Below are 22721 nucleotides of genomic sequence, written 5' to 3'. Positions count from 1 at the left end.
CCCTTTAGTGTGTAGTGTGCATCCGCATCAACCAGACCTTCTTAAGCAATAACCTTCCTTCTTAATCTTGTAGGGGGCCACAATGACCCATGACCCACTACTCACTGTGCACGTGTAGGTCTGGATTGTGTCAACTGTCAATACTACATCATTTGATGTAGACCCTTTGTCTCAAAAGCTTATATAACTGTGCTTTGACCTCTAACTAATGGAACAGTCCTCAGAGTTTTCTGAAAGACTGTCTCCAGGGTTATAATCCTCAGGTTAGCTCCAATAAAATTTTCCATTTCTTTCTCAGAGAACTGTCCCATGTACCATCCTTCCAGAACAGCCATGATCCTGTCCATTTGCTGCTCTTCCCCCATAAATGGGTCTTTGCGAAATTCCATTTCTTTGGCTGGACACCATCATCCCATCCCCATCCACTTGGTAAACTCATCTTCCAAGACCCTGCCCAAGGGTTACCTGCTCTGTAACATCCTCCCGAGAAGTCCTGCTCTTCTGTGCTCCAGGAAAATGCCATTTATGGAAGTCATTTCTGTACAAATAAATGTAAAAAGCCTGGATGTTTTCCCTCGATGCCACGGATGCCACCGTCCCAAATTCCTGACCCACTGAGACTTTGCTCAAACAGTTAGACTGCCCTATATGCATACAGAAATGCTAAAGACTTTACACAACAATTCTCTCCACAGATGTTTCCCTGAGACACAGTGTGGGCTGGGCAGAGGGGGAAGGTAGAGTGAGGGGTTCACTCACATCTACCTCCATCAACTCTGCCCCTCCATCTGGGAGGCTGATGCCACCTGAGGGGCCTAGTCACACTGTGACTTTCATGGGCTCTGGGCACTTTTGATTTCATGAGCCCTTTCCTCCATTCATTAAAATTTTTTTTTTTTTTGCGGTACGCGGGCCTCTCACTGTTGTGGCCTCTCCCATTGCAGAGCACAGGCTCCGGACACGCAGGCTCAGCGGCCATGGCTCACGGGCCCAGCCGCTCTGCGGCATGTGGGATCTTCCCGGACCGGGGCATGAACCCGTGTCCCCTGCATCAGCAGGCAGACTCTCAACCACTGCACCACCAGGGAAGCCGCCAATTTTTTTTTTTTTAATAAATGTATTGGTATAAAAACAAACATAATCTAGGCTGCCTTCATTATCATATATTCATTTCCAACTATTCATTTTTTCCTTGTTTTTTTTTTTTAATTTACTAAAATTTTTTTTTTTTAATCTTTGGCTGCACCAGGCGGCTTGCGGGCTTGTGGGATCTTAGTTCCCAGAGCAGGGATTGAACCTGGGCCCTCCAGTAAAAGCGCGAAGTCCTAACCACTGGAAAACCAGGGGATTCCCCTCTTCTGGTTTTAAAATAAATCAAATTAAAACGTTTTCAAGGGCCCCTGAAAGTATTGTGGGCCCAAGTCAATGCACTGTAGAGGAGATTGTGCCCTGTGCCTCATGAAGAAGCTGACTCTGGCTGAGGGCAACAACCTGAAACTCACTGAAAGCTCGAAGGTTTTATCTCCTCTTAACTGTTCTTTGAGACTTGAGAGAAGATGTAGATTAATGCTTCTTGCTACAATCTTATCAAGACTCAGGGACACATGGTTATTCTCTCTAGGCAAAAGTTGCCAAGGGACATACCATCTATATAACTGCTAAATACACAACATACGATAAAGCGTGCCTTGCGCAAACTAGCCTTATAAATACATAATAGCCCACAGAGGCTGGCTCTCAATGCTGTCCCCTCAAGGAGTTAGGATGGAGTTATGGGGGCCGCTTGGGCTGCTGGATGATTATTATTGTTCATACCTGACTGACAGTTGAGGAAACTGAGAGGAATCTGGTAACTGAGCCAAGATGATGTAGAGCACAAATGAATTAGTGACTCCAGGATTTCCATCCTGGTCTGTGCTCTTATGAGTTGCTTTGGACAGACAGACAGAGTTTGAGGTGCCTGAGGGCCTTCTAGGGGAGAGAGACATCAGGAGGTATTTAGATAAACTAGTTCAAGGATCAGGTGAGATCCCTAGCTCGTGACATAGATTTGGGAATTATCCAAGGGTTGGTGGCATTTAAAGATTCAAAGTGGATCAGCTTCCTCACTCTGTTGCAATCTCTGTACCACGAAACCACCCTGAGCGGGCCCCTTCCCTTGGGGAGATGAGCAGCTTTGCTCTCTTGTGGGCTCTTACTCCCTACTCTTTCCCAGGTATGCCTGGCTCCTGAGAAACATTTACAGGGCAACTTCTGTCCACAGGCCCTGGGCTACCAGCTTGGGCTTCCATCTCCAGCCCCACTATTTCCTGCTGGATTAGATGCCAGAACTTGACTTTCCTCACTTTGATGCCTGATCTCTCTGTGGAACCAGCACCTCTGTGCACTCACCCACACAGTAAGTATTTATTGAGCACCAACTATGTGCAGGACACCATTGTAGGTACTGAGGATACAACTGTGCACAAAGTTGACAAAGTCTCTTGAACCCAAGGAGCTTATAGTCTAGAGGCAGGAGGCAGACAGTAAACAAATAATAGTTCCAGGTGTCAGGAATACAATAAAGCCTCATAATGTGGCGTGAGTGAGGGCACAGGAGGGCTCTGAGGAGTGGCGGTGACACTGGTCAAGGTTGTTGGTGGGAAAGGAGTCTCAGAGGGGGGATGTTGCAGCTGAGCCCTGAATGAGGAGATGGTAGCGGCTGTGAGGAGATAGGGTGCGTGCAGGGCCCTTCCAGCAGGAGCAGTGAGCTGTGCAGGTCCAGGCTTGGTATGCCTGGAAGGCCCTCCTGATGGGGGGGAGGGGCTTGGAAAGGCAGAAAGAGCCAAGGCAGGCAGGGGGTCCTGCCCTGGGTGAAAGGCCCAACCTAGGGCCACCAAGGACCAGCTGACAAGATGGGAAGAGAAGACCCCTTTTTCCTGGGGAAGGAGAAAGAGGGAGGAAAAGTAGCAAGGAAGAAGCAGCAGCAGGATCGGGGCCCTTGTTAAAAAATTGTTAAGAATTTCAAGATGGTGACAGCAGAGCATTGAACCTGGTGAGGGCCCTTCTGAGCACCGAGCATGGTGCCACTCAACAGGACACGGTCCATGACACTGGCCCCAACCCAGTGGAGACCCTTGGGAAGATGAGGCACGGAATCCAGGTCCTCCTTTCACCCCAGGCTGAGCCTCACCTCGCAGGCAGGGCCACAGGACACAGGGTAAAGGTGGTGGGTTAAAATTTTCTATTTTGATGAAAATGTAGCAAACTGTACAATGTTGCAAAACCAACATAATTTATGTAGCTGATTTCATGGACTTTTGATTACACTTCTGACAGTTGCAGTGTTCTTCTTTCCCTTGGGAGATCTGGGGCAGATGGGGCCCGGGAATCTCTCCTCCTCACAATAGGGTTAACCTCTGAGCAGGTGTGACATGTTCCCGGGCAGGCACAGTTGGTTGGAGCCAAGAATGTTTAACCCCCTATATTATGTCAAATATCATTTATATCAAACCACCCCTCTTTAATCTTAGGCTAATTACCTTATGATTAACACTAGTCCTCTGACCTTGGTAAACCATTTATTCTCCCCGAACTTCAGATTTCCTCATCTGTAAAAAGGAGATAATTATACTTCACAGGGGTGCTGTGAGGATTAAACATATGAAAAGCCTTTTTAGAGTATTAAGGTCTAAACAAATGCCAGGTAGTGTTACTACAGATCTGCTCAGTGGTTGCCTCACCCGTGCAGACAGGGGATTCGGGACAGCCACGGCTTGACAGAAGCCTCTCTTTGTGCCACTGACTCTGAGGCTCTGGTGTATTCTTAGCAATCAACTTCTGATCTTCAGTTTCTCAAGCAGCTTCCTTTCCTGGGGAGATCCCCTTGGCTTGTCAGGTATGCCTCAGATCACAGATCAATAATCCTGGTTTATATAAGAGACTCTCGTGAGTTGGGCTGCCTTCATAATTTTAATTGTCCCTAAATGAACCGAGAAGAATCCAGATCCTGGACCTGAGGGTCTGATGGAGACAAGTAATCATTCTCTCTAATTTCTTAGTGCACTTGGGTAATACTCTTATTAATTAGTTTTTTAAATTAATCGGTAGTTGCGGCATGCAGGGCTCTCTAGTTGTGGCACGCGGGCTGTAGAGCAGGCAGGCTTAGTTGCCCCACGGCATGTGTGATCTTAGTTCCCCGACCAGGGATCGAACCTGAGTCCCCTGCATTGGAAGGTGGAGTCTTAACCACTGGACCGCCAGCGAACTCCCAGTAATATGCTTATTAAAAGGTGCTAAAGGCAGATACTTTTATTACAAGAGTGAGCAATGGTCCCCTAAGCTACTATTTGTGATGCAGTGTTGCCCATGCCGTGGGGTGGAGTCTACCAAGATCCTTAGGCCTTTGCAGTGGCCGTTCCTTCTGCCTTGAAGGCCCTGCCTCCACACATCCCATGAAAAATGTCACCTCCTCCAGGAGATCTTCTCTGCCCACCCCACCTCAGAGGGCCCTTTCCCCTGCTCCCTGTCACCTCGCTATCCTCCCTACCCTGCTCGATTCTTCCTGGCATATGCCCACCTGACTCATGTTTTATAGGTTTACTGTTGGAATCGCCCCATTTAAGTGTGAGCTCCGAGAGAGCTGTGACTCTGCTCCGTCCACTGCGGTGTTTCCAGGCCTGGGGCTCACAGCTTTTGACCAGCAATGGGATCCAGATAGAACTTATATTATTCTCTTGTTTTCATTGTATTTATTTTTTAAAAATACTTTTGTTCAGGACAAATACTTATTTTACATTTATCACAGTGATATAAAGTTTCCTTTAAAAATAAATTTAAGAATGTAAGTAATTTTAAAAGATCAAGTAAATAATGGTGGTGCCCAGATGTCACATAAAGGGTGCTCTGTGGATGCCTTTTGGGGACTCTGCTTGGTCTGTAAACCCATTCTGGCAACTGCTTACTCCTAACTGTGTGTGCGCGTGCACACACACACACACACACAGAGAAACACACTCATATTACAGAGATATCAAGCCTTAGGGTTGATGGTCGCCTCCTACAAGTGGACCAAGGAGCAGGGAAGGTCCTTGGCCAGACTGGGGAGTGCTGGTGAGTACACACTTCCCAGGACTCCTGAGGCCCCTCTACCTTTCTGCCTGGGCGTCCATGAGACACTCTGTGTCCTCCTACCTTCTGTTTTCTCCCTTAAGCCAGCTTGAGCTGCTGATACTTGCAACCACAGTCCTGTACACTACGGTCTTCTGAAGTTAAATACAAACTGTGTGCCAATGCATGTCTGTTGTCGGGGGTGGGGGCATGGCAGAAAAAAGCTATTTAGTCATTCAGTCCTCATGCATCGTGCACGACCGTGGGCCAGGTGCTGGCTAAGTGCTGAGAATACAAAGTTCCCCCAAGGAATTCATCATTTCCTGAGCTCCACTGAGTGTCAGCCTTAATCACCCAATAAATGCTGAGCAATGGGAAGCAAGGTTGAGCAGGGCATGGGGGGCTCACTGGCGGCACAGGACACGAGGCCTTTCTCCAGTCCTGCTCCTCCCCGTGGAAGTGTTTAAAGTGTGGCTCCTTCTAAGGATTTTTTTTTTTTTTTTTTTTTTTGCTGCGCCGTGGGCTTAGTTCCCCAATTAGGGATTGAACCTGGGACCTCAGCAGTGAAAGCATGGAGTCCTAACCACTGGACCACCAGGGAATTCCTGGATATTTTAAGTTTTAATGGAGAAAGGAAGGTGGGGGATGAATGAATGAATGCAATTTGGGGCTTACCTCAGGGTGAAGATGCCAAGTTTGAGCCCTTGGTCAAGGTTACTGGCTACTGTGTCTCAGGGCCCCCACTGGAGCATGGAATCTGACTGTGGCTGTTTGTCCTGTAACTTGGTCATGTAGTACAGTCCACTGACTACAGTCAAGAGACAATCGATATCCAATCTTGCACCTAGAAATTCACTGGAGTAAAGTGAGGTGGCTGTGACACACCATTTTGGTGTTTTTACTTGCAAAATTCATCACCAGCACTCCTCCCACCTCTCAACCCAGGCTCCCAAATCAACCTGCACGCCAAATTAAGAAGCATATAAAAATGTGCAACGCATCGATGCAGCCCGGCACTGAAAATAGCAGCTGCAGCCACAAACCAAAAAAAGGCCTTTGTGAACAGAGTGAAAGAAGCGGTTTGTCCTGAGTTCATCTTTTAAGCCACAGATAGAACCCCCTACTATTACTAAAGTAACGTCTTTAATCAAAGATAGGAATCAATTAGAGGAAAGCAGGATGTCTTAGTACATTAGATTTTCCTTTTCCTACTAAGTTTCCAAGGCCCTAATTTCCTAGTCAGAGCCAAGAGAGTATGAACTCACACGAAGGCAGGTAGTGGACCCACTGCATAGATTTGACAGCATTAGCAGAGGGCAGGTTCAAGATGAAGCACACAAAATCGGGCGATGAATCACTTCTGAGGTGTAAGAACCCATGGTCTCCAGGTGACAGTGTTACACCCTGACCCTGGGCACCACCTTCAGGAACATGGCTTCTAATAGCTCTGGTGCACCTGTCTCAAATTAAACTGTCCCTCATGTTTCAAACAACGTTGAATTTATCTCCTCAGCCAAATTAACACCACTTAAGAAGATCAGTTTCAGAAACACTTCTCTACTAGACTCCAATCTAAACCACACAACTTCCTGAGCAGTTTCACATGTGGAGCTACCTTCCCAGCCAACACAAGCACTTTTCTTCTTTAAGAGTATTGAGTCAGACAGACGTAGAGAACAAACGTATGGACACCAAGGGGGGAAAGTGGCGGGGTGGGGTGGGGTGGGGTGGGGGGTAGTGGCATGAATTGGGAGATTGGGATTGACATATATACACTAATATGTGTAAAACAGATAATAAGAACCTGCTGTATAAAAAAGTAAATAAAATAAAATTCAAAAAAAAGAGTATCGAGTCAGACTGGAGTCAGACTTATAGTCCAGGCAGTCTGTATTTTTTTGAGTGGCACTGAGGTCATACTTTAATCTACCCTAACCATATTTAATTGTCCTCTGCCCCCCATTAGTGATTCCAAGGCTGAAAAATTATGCAAAGTCCCTTACAGAGTTCAAGTTAGCTTGACAGATAAAGAGTCAGAGAGCTTGGCATGTGGCAGAAAGGTACAGGGAGCGGGAGAGGGGGAGGAAAAGGCTCAACTTTTATACCTAAGCCCAAAGCACAAGGCAGGTACTAGGATGATGGAATAAAAATTGTTCCTGTTGCTTTGAAATGCTTCAGCGACGCCAAAGGAAGGTTTTCTTGTTCTGTTTTTGAAAGCTACAAATCATTATTCATCAAATGAAGCCAATGATCAGGTGTACCAAATTAAGTGTCCCCAAACTATAATTTTTCTCTTGTGAGGAAAGCTGCCTTTACTGGAGTGCACAGACCAAAAGATAGAAAAGCCTTTTTGTGACTAGTTGAAACTTCTTATAGAAGTCCCACCAATTTTTTCATCTCCCGGCACATGGGATATGCTAATTCTTTGGCTTTTGCTGACCCACCTTGTAAAACCTTCTCTAAGTGGTCCTTGTTCATCTTCAGTTTTTCAATTTCACTCTTAATTGAAGCAAATTTCTCAATCACAGTATCTGCCACCATCAGCTTGTAGCGAGTGGTGTTGATGCGAGCACTGAGGCAGACCACCTCCTCTACTGGGAGTCCCGTCACTGCTGCATGGATGGAGACCTTGTTGGAGATGCCCCCTCAGCTGGCTGGGCGTAGGTGACCTCTGAGGTGAAGTCTATCACAGCCTTGCGGACTTCTGCAAGGAAGGTCTTTAGTGGATCATTTAATAAAGCTGTTCTTCATTTCAAAAGACAAATGAAATACATTCCAGTGACTCAGTGTTTTCATTTTATTTTTAAAATTTATTTATTTTTGGCTGCACTGGGTCTTCGTTGCTGCGTGTAGTCTTTCGCTAGTTGCAGCGAGCGGGGGCTACTATTCATTGCGGTGCACAGACTTCTCATTGCAGTGGCTTCTCTTGTTGTGGAGCATGGGCTCTAGGCACATGGGCTTCAGTAGTTGTGGCACGTGGGCTCAGTAGTTGTGGCTCGTGGGCTCTAGAGCGCAGGCTCAGTAGTTGTGGTGCACGGGCTTAGTTGCTCCGCAACATGTGGGATCTTCCCGGACCATGGCTTGAACCCGTGTCCCCTGCATTGGCAGGCGGATTCCTAACCACTGCGCCACCAGGAAAGCCCCAGTGTTTTCATTTTAAATAAATTCATTACAATGGAAAAGATGGGCGCTCCTTTACTCCTACCTTTTAAAACAGGTGAAACCAAGCAAGGTATGTGTTAGTGCAGGGGCAGAGGGGTTGTGGTGGCTCTGTGGGGTGCTGAATCCAGGGCAGGAGGGTGTCTGGGTGAGGAGGGTGACTAGGTGAGGTAATGATGGAAACAGTGGCTTGGAGAGGGTGTCAAAGAGCCCAAGAGGTGAGAGGGCATCCATGTGTGGTGACAAAAGAATGGTTACATATGACTGGATTATCCCAATATGTTGAGGATTGTGGGCATTTGGGATTGTTGGAAAAGAGAACAAGTACAGAGAGAAAGAATAAAAACTAGAATAAATCTTGTGGTGTTGGATTGGAATCAAAGGTACTGGTTTGAACTGGTTTTCAACATATATATATGTATTTTTTTTTTTTGCGATACGCAGGCCTCTCACTGTCGGGCCTCTCACTGTCGTGGCCTTGCCCATTGTGGAGCACAGGCTCAGCGGCCATGGCTCACGGGCCCAGCCGCTCCATGGCATGTGGGATCTTCCCGGACCGGGGCACGAACCCGTGTCCCCTGCATCAGCAGGCGGACTCTCAACTACTGCGCCACCAGGGAAGCCCTCAATATATATTTAAGTACAGAAATACAGATGCATGTATGTATACATATACATATATCCCTGAGCTCCATCCACTGAGGGGGCCTGGGAATAGGCACCACAATAGCAATGAGCACCCTTGGCTTGGTTTCTAAATACCTTGCTCTAGTAAAAGAAACTAGAACTCCTTGGGGGAAATAGCTGGTTCAGACTGGGGCAGAGAAAGTACAAGGTGAGCCTGGAACAACTTGTGCTTGAAGTGCTGGAATGGTATTTCATTTGTCCTTTGAAATGAAGAACAGATATATTAAATGATCCGCTAAAGACCTTCCCTCAGCATCTCTAAAGCATTCATAACAACAGGAACAGTTTTTATTCCATCTTCCCAGCACCTACCTTGTGCTTTGCAGCTAGGTATAAAACCTGAGTCTTGGGACTTCCCTGGTGGCGCAGTGGTTAAGAATCTGCCTGCCAATGCAGTGTAAATGGGTTTGAGCCCTGGTTCAGGAAGATCCCACACACTGCAGAGCAACTAAGCCCATGCACCATAACTACCGAGCCTGCGCTCTACAGAGCCCGTGAGCCACAACTACTGAGCCCGCGAGCCACAACTACTGAAGCCCGTGCACCTAGAGCCCATGCTCTGCAACAAAGAGAAACCACCACGATGAGTAGCCCCCACATAGCAACAAAGACCCAATGCAGCCAAAAATTAAATAAATGAATAAAAATTTTTTAAAAAAAAGCAGAGTCTTCCTGCTTCCTGCACATATCAAAAGGTCACAGAAGCATTTGAAGGGGCTCCCACTGGCCAAATGTGGGACAACATGAGCATCAATATCATAAAATATCAAAATGATAGTAATATATAATAATCATTGAGTAAAACAAACCCATGAGTCCATAAGCAAATGAATAGAGAAAAGGAAGCCTTCCTTATGGTAGAATGCCAACCAATAAGTATAGGAGGAATGTGGGATTCAAAAACATTACTTGGCTGCCATCATAGTAGTAATTCAGCCAAGAAACAGCAATAGATGCTTAAACTAAGGGGTAGAGTTTAACGAGGAATGGGATATTTAGTCTCAAAGCACTACCCTACAAAATAGTTATTAGGAACTTTTCAGTGGAGAAACCCAGCAGGCACCACCCCAATTAAGTGATCAAAGTTAACACCACCACCACCAGGGTTCATCAAAATCATGGACCACAATAGCATCACTTCTGATATTCCTGCCCAAAATATGTACTTGAACCAAATCATGAGGCATTAACAAACCCTCAAATTTGAGGGCAGTCTGCAAAATAGCCTGTAATCTTCAAATGTCAAGATCATGAAAACAAACCTCAAGGATTGTTCCAGACTGAGAGACTGAGAAATGACTACTATATGTAACAGAAGGCCTTTTTTTTTTTTTTGATGATAAAGGATATTATTGGGACCATTGGGAAAACTTGGTTACCTGTGGATAGTAGGATTTCCATGTTAATTTCTACTTTCATGTTAATTATCCACTTCTGATGGATATATTCAGTGATATAGGAGAACATCTTCAGTTACACGAATTACACAGTATAAAATATGCAGCAGTGTTGGGATATCACCTTGCAACTTACTCTTAAAAATGATTCAAGGGGACTTCCCTGGTGGCACAGTGGTTAAGAATCCACCTGCCAATGCAGGGGACACGGGTTCCAGCCCTGGTCTGGAAAGATCCCACATGCCGCAAAGCAACTGAGCCTATGCTCTAGAGACCGTGAACCACAACTGCTGAGCCTGGGTACTGCAACTACTGAAGCCCATGCTCCTAGAGCCCGTGCTCCGCAACAAGAGCAGCCACCACAGTGAGAAGCCCGCGCACCGCAATGAAGAGTAGCCCCCGCTCGCTGCAACTAGAGAAAGCCCGCACGCAGCAACGAAGACCCAACACAGCCAAAAATAACTAAAATTCAATCTTTAAAAAAAAAATGGTTCAAGGGACCTCCCTGGAGGTCCAGTGGTTGAGACTCCGTGCTTCCACTGCAGGGTTCACCGGTTTAATTCCTGATCAGGGAAGTAAGATCCCACATGTCATGTAGTGTGGCCAAAAAAAAAAAGAAAAAACAATTCAGAAAAAAGTTGACTATTCTCACAGTATTTCTGGTACTGTACTTCTCTGTAAGTTTGGAATTATTAAAATAAATGCTTATGACTTATATTTTTATAAATAAAATAAACAATTATGAGAATATTAAAGTTTGAGTTAAAAACCCAAAATGTAGGAATGAAGAATTGAAAATTCTTAATTCAATAAAATGAAGAACACATCATATAGTTTGTGGACCATCAACGGGGGCGATCACATTAAAAAAGTTAACAGGGATGAAAGGCTCACATTCAGAAATGAAATGGCTAAAATGTCTCTCAGTCAAACATTTAAGGGCACACACAGAAAGACAATTTGCTAAAAGTGAAGATCCTTTTAATTTTTTTAGATGCAGGTTACTTAGATGGGGAAACAGTACTTAAAATTCCATGGAGGTCAAGCAGAGACCATGACCAAATACTTAACAAAGACACCGTATTTTGATGCTCTTTTTTTGAGTCAGGACAATATCCAAAGACAGGTGATTCTTCCTAATTTGTATCTCTGATGACCAATGAATGAGGCCTTTAGTCATCTTTGTATCAATTTCTTAGTCTAGGCATTTGAATCCCCAACTAATTTAATGCAACTTAGTTATTCACTTCATCATATATAATACTTACACATGGAAATAAATTCTTTGATTCCCATGAATAACATTTCAACTATTAAGTTACAAAATGGCAAGAAAGATTCTTTGAGATCTCCAAGTAAGAAAAAAAAATGAGAAAAGTATATACCACAGGGCTTCACAAATATGAAGCAAAAATGGTTAGAATCTTTTTTTGTTGTGTTTTTTTAAAAACATCTTTATTGGAGTATAATTGCTTTACAATGGTGTGTTTCTGCTTTATAAAAAATGGTTAGAATTTTGATATAAAATAATTCTTCCTAGGTTCAAATCTGTTGGAATCCTTGAATGGTTTAATATCTACAAGACACCATTTGTGGGCGTTCTTTTTAAAAAGCCCCAATGACCTCGCCTGTCAGGAGCAGGTGCCTCTCAGCTGGTGCTGGACAGAAGAGGCTTACGATATTTGCACTGAATCCAAACTCGGTACATTGTCAGTTGTTTCCCTCGATTCACTTGCAACCGGCGATCCACCAGGTTCTGAACCTTTTCCAGTCCAGCAGTAGTGAAAAGTGCGTCCAGTTCATCTAGTTTGGAAAGAGATGTTTATATATTTTCCCCTGAAGAAAAAGCACTGTGCCTACCACTTCCCATGTTAAATGGCACTCTGTGAGATTGCTGTCCTTATTTATAGATTTTAAATGGCTTGAGCAGTATTGTTTAGTTACACACGCAGTAGTGGCTTGGTAGCAGGAAGTCCACATTTAGGTAGGGGAAGGCAAACCATGAGTGAATGGCAGCCTGGAACCCACAGGGAGAACCTCTCTAAAAGTTAGCTGATGAGAAAGAATTTTCTAGGGTTCTACGTACACCTTACAATTATATGCAAAAATTGACATATATGGCATGTCAAGGCCATTTTTTTTTTTTTTTTTTTTTTTTTAGGAGAGAGGTTCCATCACTAACTAAAAGTTCAAAAAAGTATGTGACCTGACAAACGGCCCAGGAATGAAGTATTCATAAGGCACTGGAGGAGGAGGAAACCGGCAGCAGGACAAGCAGCAGAGGAGAGCAGTTCTGAGTTATACCTAGAACCCAGGGGGCCATGAGTTCACCGTAACTCAGGTGCACCTAAGGTACAACCCAGCTTAGAGCCTGAAACAGCTACAGTGGAGTCTTGCAAAATGGGCAGGTTCCTGTTTTGGACAAAGTGATAGAGAGGAAGAGCAGCCAGTAGAAGAGCAAAGGAGGGACAGAAGGATCCGACAAGCTGAGCCTACTTGGAGCAGTGAGTGGTTCAAGGTGGCTGAAGGTAGGCTGAGAGGTGGGGAAGGGCAGAGAAGAGGCTGCGAAAGATAGAAGGGGCCAGATGATTTCACTTCTGAAAGCACACGGAGGAACATGTAATCTGGCCCTGTGGGGGCTGTCAGCATAAAGACGAGTGCTTTCATACCTTGTGTGAAGAAGTACACTCTGGTGCCATCGCCTCTCACATAGAAATTTTCAGACAGACACTGACCTGCAGAGTGGTGTGGTAAAGACCAGAGAAACTTTAAAGCACTTCTTTGAATTTCATTGCCAATCAAATGTGCATCAAGATATCAATTTCTTGGGCCAAGAACGGATCCTTTTCTTGGTTACACTGGTACTTTGCAGGAATCTGCAATTTCTCTCCTACAAAGGAATGGTGCTTTGGAGAAGAGCAGCCCAAGGGGAATAATCAAACTTCAGTGTTAGCTAACACATGCAATTCTCAGCCCCCTGTTCTACAGTTCCGTTTCATGATGAAAATAGCTTGTTTTTCCCTCCCTCCCCGATTAAATAAATAGCGCATACACTTTGTTTAAAAACAGAAACAACTTTCTAAACAGCCTTCTGCCCCTCTAAAAACACATTTAAAAAACCTCAAGGAATATAGCTAAGTTTAAGGAAATCTGAGACAGCCACTATTCCTGTTTTAGTGACTGTCCTTTTGCATGTCTCTCTACGTATCCACATGCACATTCATAAATATGATCACATATATACTGTTTTTATCAAAGACACACACTTCCCCTCCTGCTGCTAAGCCCCCTGACCTTGTCAATTTAACAACCTGATATGTAATCAATCCTTCTATACCTTTTGAATGTCCAAATAATCTTATTTTTCCCCAGTTACTGTTATACAGGGGATTAAGTTTAAAATACCCATGTGCACATTGCTTTTCTCACTTGGTAATATAGCATGGAAACCCCCCCAAGACCAGTGGTATGGGGTCTATCTCATGTGATATGCACAACATTCCCCTATCCAGAGGCAGTCACTTTGTTTCCAAGATTTTGCTTATCATACACATATTATGTGCTGGTTCTTGAATAAATCCCAAAAGGACTGTTGGATTGGATAGATAACACTAGGATGCTTAAAGAAAGGCTGTAACCATTTCTATTTCTACCAATAATGGAAGAGTGTATCTCTTTCTCTGAATCAGCCAGCAATAGGTATCTCATTGTTATTTTTATTTTCTTGAAATTTTGGTTTCAGCCATTTGGATCTGCTCTTTAGTAAATCAACTCTAAAACACTTCTTGTCTGTTTTTTGGTGGGTCACTGATCTTTTCCCTTATCAATTTGCCAACAGCCCTGCTTGAAGAGCACTGACATTGTCTTTATCTGTTCCTTTAACTGAAAATATTTGTCCTCAATCTGTCATTTTGTCTTTTAACTTTAATGGCATCTTTTGCCATACCACACTTAAAAACTATTTATGTAATCAAATGCCTTTTTCTAAAAAAGACCTCCCTAACGCCTAGATTATACAAGTCTTCAAAAACATACCACCCTTATCATGTATTAAATGGCTTTATGTATGGAGCTATATAATTTGAGAGTCTCTATTTTATTCCACTAATTTGTATGACTATTCTTATGGCAAAACCGTTGTTTTGATTATAGTGGGAAAATACCTTTTTTAAACCGAAGCTGAGCCATGTCATAGCGGCCATAATCTCGCAGAAGCATCATCCCTCCAGGCTTCAGAAGCCTGCTTAGCCTGTTGATAGCGTTCTGCATCCTGTGGGGCAGCAGGGAACGAAGATCAGATCTCTTTAAGGATAGGGTTCCTCTCCCCTGTAGCATATCCCGAAAAGCCCTGAAATCTCCTCCACTCTTGTTTCAGTTATAACCTGAGCACATGCCCAAACCTCTGCTGTGCCTTCTGCTGCCTGCTCACAACTGTGCCTCCGATCCACTGCCTTCAGTATGAAGAGGTCTGAAGAGGCCTGCTTCTTCAGCAGAGGTCCACCGTGGGGGAAGTTATATGCTCTCTGCCTGATTCACTTCCCACTCCTCATGGGGAAGCCAATCCTACACCAGGCTCCCATGGATCTGAGAGGACCCCTGACCACCCAGTATGGAGATTGCTAGTTGACCCATCTGCCTGCCCCACTAGGCCCAAGCTCTTTGAATGCAGCCTGCATCCTTCCATCTGTTAAATGAAGACTGAACCTAGAACTTACAATTTACATGGTGATACAGTCTGTATGCAAATGAGTACTCTGGGCAGACTGCTTTACACTTCTGACTGCACTTTCCATATACAGAGTCTCAGTGCAGGTTTCAGCTTTAACCACTGCAAAAGTATAAATGCTTAAAACTTAAAAAAACCATTTGAAAGTCTATTTAAATACTGAATAATGAATTTTTAATTTTAATGTTTTGTTTCAGTCCATATCAGTTTTTAAAAGTGTACAGCATGTAAGCTTCTGCAATTAATGTTTAAAACCATGCCAGGCCGTTTGGGCTGCCCTCCACCTGCCTTTATTTCTCACTCACAATATCCCTGTCAGGTCAGATGACACAATGCTATCCTAGAGGAAATGTGGGCTAGAGAAAGTCAGTCACGCCCCACCCCCCGCAACTGCCCCGAATGCTACTGCCTCCTTGAGACAGTATTTCACCTTCGTCGGGACAACTGGCTGCCTGTCTAGGAGACTTCAATGGTATCTTTTAGGGTAAACCAACCGACTTTCCTTTTATCTAATCGTGATTTTACAGAATTCTCCTGTACTATAGTTTTCTGAAGAACTTAAACAGAGAACACCTGAGTTAAACTTCACTGTAAATTTTGTGCTGTTAATAAGCTTGTTCTATTGAAAGCATTTAAAAGGCCAATAATGGGATGTTCTCTAATAGCTGTGGCATCCACAGTTCTAAGACATCATGCTATGTGATGGTCAATAGGAAATTTCCACATACCCACTAAGACAGCCCCCTCACTCTCTGGGGATGTTAAACCATAATCATGGGAAGAACCGAGCACTGCAGTCAACAAGCAGAGGTTTAGATGCTAAACCAGAAGTTGGACTCCAAGACAAATTTAGAAAAATAGTTGAGAAGCTCCTACTGCTCCTAGGATGGAGGAGCTTCTTCCTGCCTATCAGAACATTAATAAAATCCTTCTTATTTAGGTTCCACCTCTGACATCCAGGTCCCTGACCAAAGCTTTGTTTTTGCTATGCTACTGGCTAAGGGATCTAAAACTTACTTGTCTGGAATGATTGCTGAGAGAACAAATATGAGGATGATGACATCAAGACTATCCCCGGGCACTGGGTAACTCTTATCTTCATCACACAGGTCGTGAACAAAGGCAAAACACCGAGAAGGATCATATGCTGAATTTGTCTGCAGACAGATGGAAGAGAGGACACAGGCTAGAAAATGTTCACATAGACTCAAGAAAAGCTATCTTGCTTTAAACGTAATCACCGCCTCTTCCCACTGAGGAGATAGTTCTTGCCATTATGGCAAACATTCTTACTCTTAGGGTAAGAATCAGGAACAACTCTAGGACCCTGTGGAATCTAACTGGTATGCTTAAAATGGAATGTTCCCAACTCCTCTAATTTTAGTCTTTATTCTGATGCGGAGTCAGATCTGAGGACTGGAAAATGACCAGGAAGGTAAGTGACCAAAAGGGCAAAAAGAAACCTCATAAGGAGGAAAACAAAACGTACTGAAAAAGCATGATTTAAACTCCTACTACAGCGTATTACACAGATCATAGAATTCTCCAGGAAAATCTCTCTCTCTAGATGTGGAAGATTTAACCTACAATTTATTATCGTTAAATTAACTAAGGATAAGCCTCAATATTCGTCTGGTATAGGTTTGCAAGAATAGTTCCAGAAGTGGGAATTCCCTGGCGGTCCAGTTAGGGAATGCTTTCACTGTTAGGGGCCTGGGTTCGATCCCTGGTCAGGGAACTTAGATCCTGCAAGCCAAGCAGTGAAGAAAAAAAAAAAAAAAATCCAGAATTATTACCAATTCCTGAGCTCCTATGCTAGGAGCATCATACATTATTGTAACACGCACATTTTTAGGGTAACTTCCCTATCCACATCTCTCTTCTCCAAAAATGTGACTTTGTTCCTCATTGGCCACAGCTAATTGAAACAGGGCAAGTAGACTGTCAGCTGGGTTGAGTCAATCAGACTTTCTGGGGACTTTGGAATCAAGACACTGTCATTGAGAGGAGGTTTTGGGAACACGTGAAGAGGGGAGACTTGTAAGGGACTGGGAGGGGCAAGTATGCTGAGGCCAAGGCCACGTGCAAAACCAGGAAAAACTTATTAGAGAAAGGTGGTCTGCAAAGAAAAAACAAAACAAAAGGCAAATGGGCAATGAGAGATAAGACACTGTGAACTTGAGGGAGGTATTGTGATAGGAGGGGGCGGCAACATCTCACCAGCCAGCCAGTTTGCCTTTGGTATCTGACACCTTTTCAGGGCTGAGTTTTAGTCCTGGCTACACTTTACGCCCTTGAGTTCTATGACAATCCCTTTAGCTGAGTTTGTCTAGAAGTTTCTGTAACTTGTAACTCAAAGAATCCTGAATGAAATAATCATCTCATTTTAATCCTTAAAACATGAGTTTGGGTAGGTCAAGAGACCCGCCCAAAGTTTCACAGCAGGCAAGCAACATATTCTGTATTCACATTTGGCCCTTTCCTCTACTCCATGCTGTTTCAGTACATCTTTTACTTTCAGACCACAGTACAATAAGAAAATAGCTAGAGACCTTGATTTTTAGCAGACCCTTTCCCCTTTAAGTCAGTGAAAATTAGGGACAGGAGCACTGCACTTACCTGGACCAGTTCTACAGCTGTGGAAGAAAAATCACAACAGTAAACAAAGAGTCTTGGGTCACTGAAATGGGCAGAAAAAACAGCAGAACAATTAGATTACAAACTGTACTATGTCTATTCTCTTTCCCATGTAGCAGAGTTAAAATATGAAGGTACCATATATTAACAATGCAACAGGTTTAACACCCACTAATTTCCCTGATGACAAAGATAACTCATAAATAGAATTAAGTCAAAACAATCCATAAATGGATAATGTAGATATCTAATCTCCTATAACCCACAATTCCCAATAACCACTATTACCACTTGGATGCAGTAAGAGTTCTAAGAAACAACAACCCCTCACTTTTCTCTTCTTTGCTGTCATGTAAACTTTACAACAAACTTACTTGTTAGTTTGTAAAATTGGAAAGACTGTGTTTCCCACACCACAACCAACCTGTAGACAGAAATGAACTATTAATCACAGAACTTTCCAAAGAATTAATTCCCTAAAGCTAGATAAATAATCAACAACGGATAATCTTGTCTAATTGTATTAGGGAAGGTGTAGTGACCAGAGCTAAATAGTACCCATGACATTCCCTGCCCTTGACCTCGGGAACCCTTAAAGAGATAGCCATAAAAGATGAGAGCACGGGCTTTCACTAGCGGGAGGGAGATGGTCTGGAAAAAAGGGCATGGGCTGCTTTTACTTTCTGAGTTTTGGCAAATGGTCCTGTAAACAAAACATTTTCTTACTGAGCTCCACTATATCATTATTGGAAAAATGTTTCTAGCAGACTGGGTTGAAAAATTCATGAAAGGAGGACCATGGCAACACTGTCCTAAATTCAGCGCTGGGTGTGGTAATTATAAAAACAGCACAATTTACTAAAGGCTTACTGCGTGCCAGACACTATTCTCAGTCATTTTACATACCTTACTTCAATTAACCCCCGTAACAACTATGAGGCAGGGAGAGGCAGAAGTCCCATTCTGCTGGGTAAGGGACTAGCACAAAGTCATGCCAGAGGACTCAGTCCCAAAACTAGTCAGCTTCTGGTGGAGTGTGTTGTCACTTCTGTGAACATTTGTTACAGTGCCCACCCTAGACATTTTTTCAGGTCTAGCCTAGCCTCTGCCACACATCCAAACTGAGAAAACAAGAATTCTCTCACAATTGAGAGTAGGTACCACCGCAACTAACCTCTCCATCTTATAACTATCTTAGAAGTAACAAAAGCTGTCTTCTGACCTGGGACTCTTTACTAGATGGCAGGTACAGCAGGATGCTACAACTTCTGGATGCAATATAATGCTCCCAATAGCAGGTGATCTGTCTTTGTTTGCCATGACCACCAGGTATCTGGTCTGCATCTAGGGCATTTCATTAGTTCAAACACCTGGAGGTGTTTCCAGGCCAACATAAGGGTCCAGTCTAGTCAGGTTCATCAGTCAGAAGTTACTTTGGTGGTCAGCCTCTCTACTGCCACCCTATGTGCATAGTAAGACAGCCTCATTAACCCCACTACCAGGACAATAAAGGGAGGTTACCTCCAGTATTCGGTAGGTGGCTGAGGATCCAGGAAACTCATCAGCACAGATTTCCAGGTGACGGAGTTTCTGAGTTACATTCTCTTCCACAGGAGGTGGCTGTGTTTTACGTCCAAGGCTGACTGAAGAACAACTGTGCTGTGCTTCTATTATTAAACCAGATCCATCCTCACTGCTTCTACACGCAGGTACTTCACTCCCCTTGTTCTCTGAGAGCAAAGCCTTCAAGTGATTTTGGTTTTGGCTAGGTGCCAGCTCTGGGAATTCAGTAAAAAGCCAATGTCTATCCTTGAAAAACCCATTTTCGTGGATTTTGTAGAAGTCATTCCAGTATTTGTTGGCATTGATCTCATAATCAACTGTAAATAGTTAAGAAAGAATTTTAAGAACCATCTCTCAATATTTTATCTGTATATAGTGTAAATCACCATCCTGCTTCACCAAAATTTGTACTAAAAGTTATACTCAAGTAGAGCCACAGTCTCAGAGCTGGTGGTCATTTAGTCCTACCACCTATCACACTTGAATTTGCTGTGTATCTTGTCCTTCCAGGGAGTTCAACTTCTGCCAGAGAACTTACTACCTATCAAATTTCCCCTCACATCTTTGGATGGCTCTTAACTACTAGAAAATCCTAATATTAAGCAAAAAATCTGTCTAATCATTTCTGATCAAAAGGTCCTACTATTTCTCAGGGCCAAAGAGAACAACTCTTTCGTATTTGAGGACAATTATTTCCCCTTCTAAATCCTCTTTTACAAGCTAAACGTCCCAGGTTCTTCAGTTACTCCCCATGTGAAATCAATGGTTATGATACAGGTAGCTCTTTACATTATGTTCCTCTGTCAGTGATTCTTTAGAGTGTGGAGCCCAGAAATAAATTCTCTACTACTAATAGAGACTAAAAATGGAAATAGAAAATGCTGACAAGAGGGGAAAATGTCTTCAGATGAGAAAAGATTTGATGATAGAGTACAGGAGAGACTAAGGTATGGACTATTTAAAAGAAAGCTGCTGTTTAACGTAAGCAGACCTAGATTTCAGTTTTTCCTTTTTACTAATTTATTATTTTTTTGAGATAACACTGGTTTATAACTAGATTTCAGTTTTCTGCTCTTTGCCAATACAGGGCCTTGACTAGTGTAGTAGGAGAATAAAAACCCGAGAAACTGGATTTCAATTCCACCACTACTAACTGCTTACCTCTGGGCAAGGCACTTAATGTCCTGAGGTCCAAGATTCTTTAATTGTAAAAAGAGGATATTGGACTATATGATTTTCAAAATCCCTTTCAACCTTAACTTGCTTTGATCTAGTCTTTGTCAAACTATGTAGGGTGAATATTTTGTAACCGGAATCTTCTAATTGTTGTTCAGAACTCTTTCAGTGGGTACTACTCTCCCATTCCTAGCGCTACCTTCAATTGTCACTTAGGACACAGGCCCAACCAGTCCTAGTTTTTTAGTATCTAGGGATACGTTGCAGTGAAATCATCCACCTCTGCAGAAGGGGCCTCTTTTTCTTTGACCAGACTTATTTCCACTCTGCTTCATCCATCTTTCCTTGGCAGAAGCCCTAAATCCTCATAGCCATCACACAAAGAAAAGGCACATAATTCACTACTCATTAGCCATCCCCCCAACAATATTTAGAATCTGACCACTTGAATCTAGCTTTAATGGCAACATTTCCTCAGGCGAAGTGTAATGATGGAGAAAGTATCGATACACCCTCTAAGACAATCATGTGACCACACGGTTGCCACACGCCAGCCATATTAACAAAGATCTAGTCAACATAATTAAAGACTTAAATCACTAGAAAATACTATCAAGATGGTTATCTTCTTCCAAACAAAAAACCAAACCAAAACACGCTCTACGCCCTAACAAGATTTTAAGGCGCAGTCCTTTCCCATCCTTGCCCATCCCCTCCACTCCCATTCTACCTCCGAATTCTGTATCAGTCCACTAACAAAGACCCGGCGGCCTCGGTTCTCTGGCCTCTCCGGGAGAACACGTCCAGCAGTACGCTGGCTGTCTATGCCACTGTGGGCCCACCTGGGCGCACCTTGTTTCTCCTGGCACACCCGCTGGGTACTGTTCTCCTGGACTTTCCTCTCCGCCGCCGCGGCCTGCTCTTCTGACCACTCCACACTGTCCCTGAGAAAATTAAACGGGTAGCTTAGGGGCCTCAGGTTCCCGCTGCGGGTAGGTGAGTCCATGGCCCCGGAGCGCCTCTCCCGTGGGAGGAGAGCGCCTCGAGCAGGGCAGCGGGACTCTGGCCGGCGGTCAAGGGTTTCTCGGAGCGCTCCACGGCGCCGGGACAGAGGGCGAACCGCAGGCCGGGCGAGGGGCAGGGCGGTTACCAGGCATTGTGGTGGAAGACGCGCGCCGGGTCGCTCAGAAACCGGCTCCCAAACTGCTGCCTCTTCCCGCAGACCGCGGTGTGTTCGCCTTCAGTGTAGGAAGCGTCCATGACACCGGAGCCGGAAATCCCTACCTTTCCCTAACGCGAGCACTTCCTGCGAGGTCACGCCCCCTTCCGGAAGGCGAGCGGTCTGGGCGGGAAAAGACGGAGGCGGGGCGAGGCGAGGAGGGGCGGGGCGGGGCGGGGCGGCCCTGGGGGCGGGGCGGCCTTGGAGTTGGGCGTCCAGGCGGCGCTCGGGGTCCGTCGGGTCGCGCGGGGCTCCTTGGGGAAGGAGAGGTGGTGGGGTGTTGCCCCAGAGTCGTTTGTCCCTGAAGAGGCCGGCGAAAAAGTGGGAGACGTTCTACTTGAGCCTCCTTTCTAATGCTGGGATCCTCTAACAGGTTCCCTAGTTTCCCTTAAGTTGTAAGGCTGGAAAAATCTAGAATCACTTTAAGAATTAAGGGTACCTAGTTCCACCGTAGAGCTAATGACCAAGATAATTGAGGAAGGTAGCAAGCAGGGTGACGAAACAGGGCAGTTTTCCAGCTTCTATAATCAGATTCTCACAGTGTGAAAAAGGAAAAAAAAATGTGTATACATGTATATTTAAAAAGTATATATATAATAGTGTGGGACTATATATATATATATTTTCTGGGGGAGGATAGGAAATGAATTCTGAGAACACGAGGTTTATTCGTCAAATGAAATCGAATATCCAAGGACAAGTTTAAAAATATAACTACCTTTTTGGATTATCTGTATGAGAGCTTATTTGCACAATCAGAATTGTAATACACACACGTATGTAGTTCTATTAATGCATTTTCAGCCTTACATTTCTATTTTGATAATTACTACAAACTGATTCTCAAAAGAAGAAAGTGTGCTGTCAACATAAGGTAAGGTTAATTAAGAAGACTTCCAGTAGAAGAGTGATGACTACCATTTGTAAGAAGAGAAGGGAAGAGTTAGTTATTTAAGTAATGTAGTACTAGGTTTAGCATACTGGTAACCAGTGATAGTTTAACTCCACTGCTTAGTCTTTCCATAGGCAAAACCAAGGGGAGCAATGAAAGATTCTATACCTTTCCCAC

General features: G+C 44.0%; 1 protein-coding gene across 7 annotated transcripts in view; it reads right to left on the bottom strand.

Moving 5' to 3' along the window:
- Positions 1-21718, bottom strand: part of METTL2A (methyltransferase 2A, tRNA N3-cytidine) — a 33131-nt gene extending 11413 nt beyond the window's left edge. Inside the window, exons 1-11 of one of the 7 annotated variants that reach the window (XM_004311831.4) lie at positions 21584-21718; positions 21286-21377; positions 19216-19574; positions 18069-18118; positions 17677-17737; positions 16075-16214; positions 14495-14601; positions 13001-13066; positions 3723-12134; positions 3522-3590; positions 466-538 (exon numbers count right to left, since the gene is read on the bottom strand). In XM_004311831.4, the coding sequence (XP_004311879.1) occupies positions 11980-12134; positions 13001-13066; positions 14495-14601; positions 16075-16214; positions 17677-17737; positions 18069-18118; positions 19216-19574; positions 21286-21377; positions 21584-21693 (1140 nt within the window). In that variant the 5' untranslated portion in view covers positions 21694-21718 and the 3' untranslated portion in view covers positions 466-538; positions 3522-3590; positions 3723-11979. Of the gene's footprint in view, positions 1-465; positions 539-3521; positions 3591-3722; positions 12135-13000; positions 13238-14494; positions 14602-16074; positions 16215-17676; positions 17738-18068; positions 18119-19215; positions 19575-21275; positions 21378-21583 lie in introns of those variants that run through there. The other 6 variants (XM_073797528.1, XM_073797532.1, XM_073797531.1 and 3 more) reach the window with 6 other exon arrangements.
- Between the last annotated feature and the right edge of the window lie 1003 nt (positions 21719-22721).

This window comes from Tursiops truncatus, chromosome 20 (genome assembly GCF_011762595.2).
Source record: "Tursiops truncatus isolate mTurTru1 chromosome 20, mTurTru1.mat.Y, whole genome shotgun sequence".
NCBI lineage: Eukaryota > Metazoa > Chordata > Mammalia > Artiodactyla > Delphinidae > Tursiops > Tursiops truncatus.
Note: the sequence above shows the minus strand (reverse complement) of the source record. Positions and strands in the feature narration are given on the sequence as shown.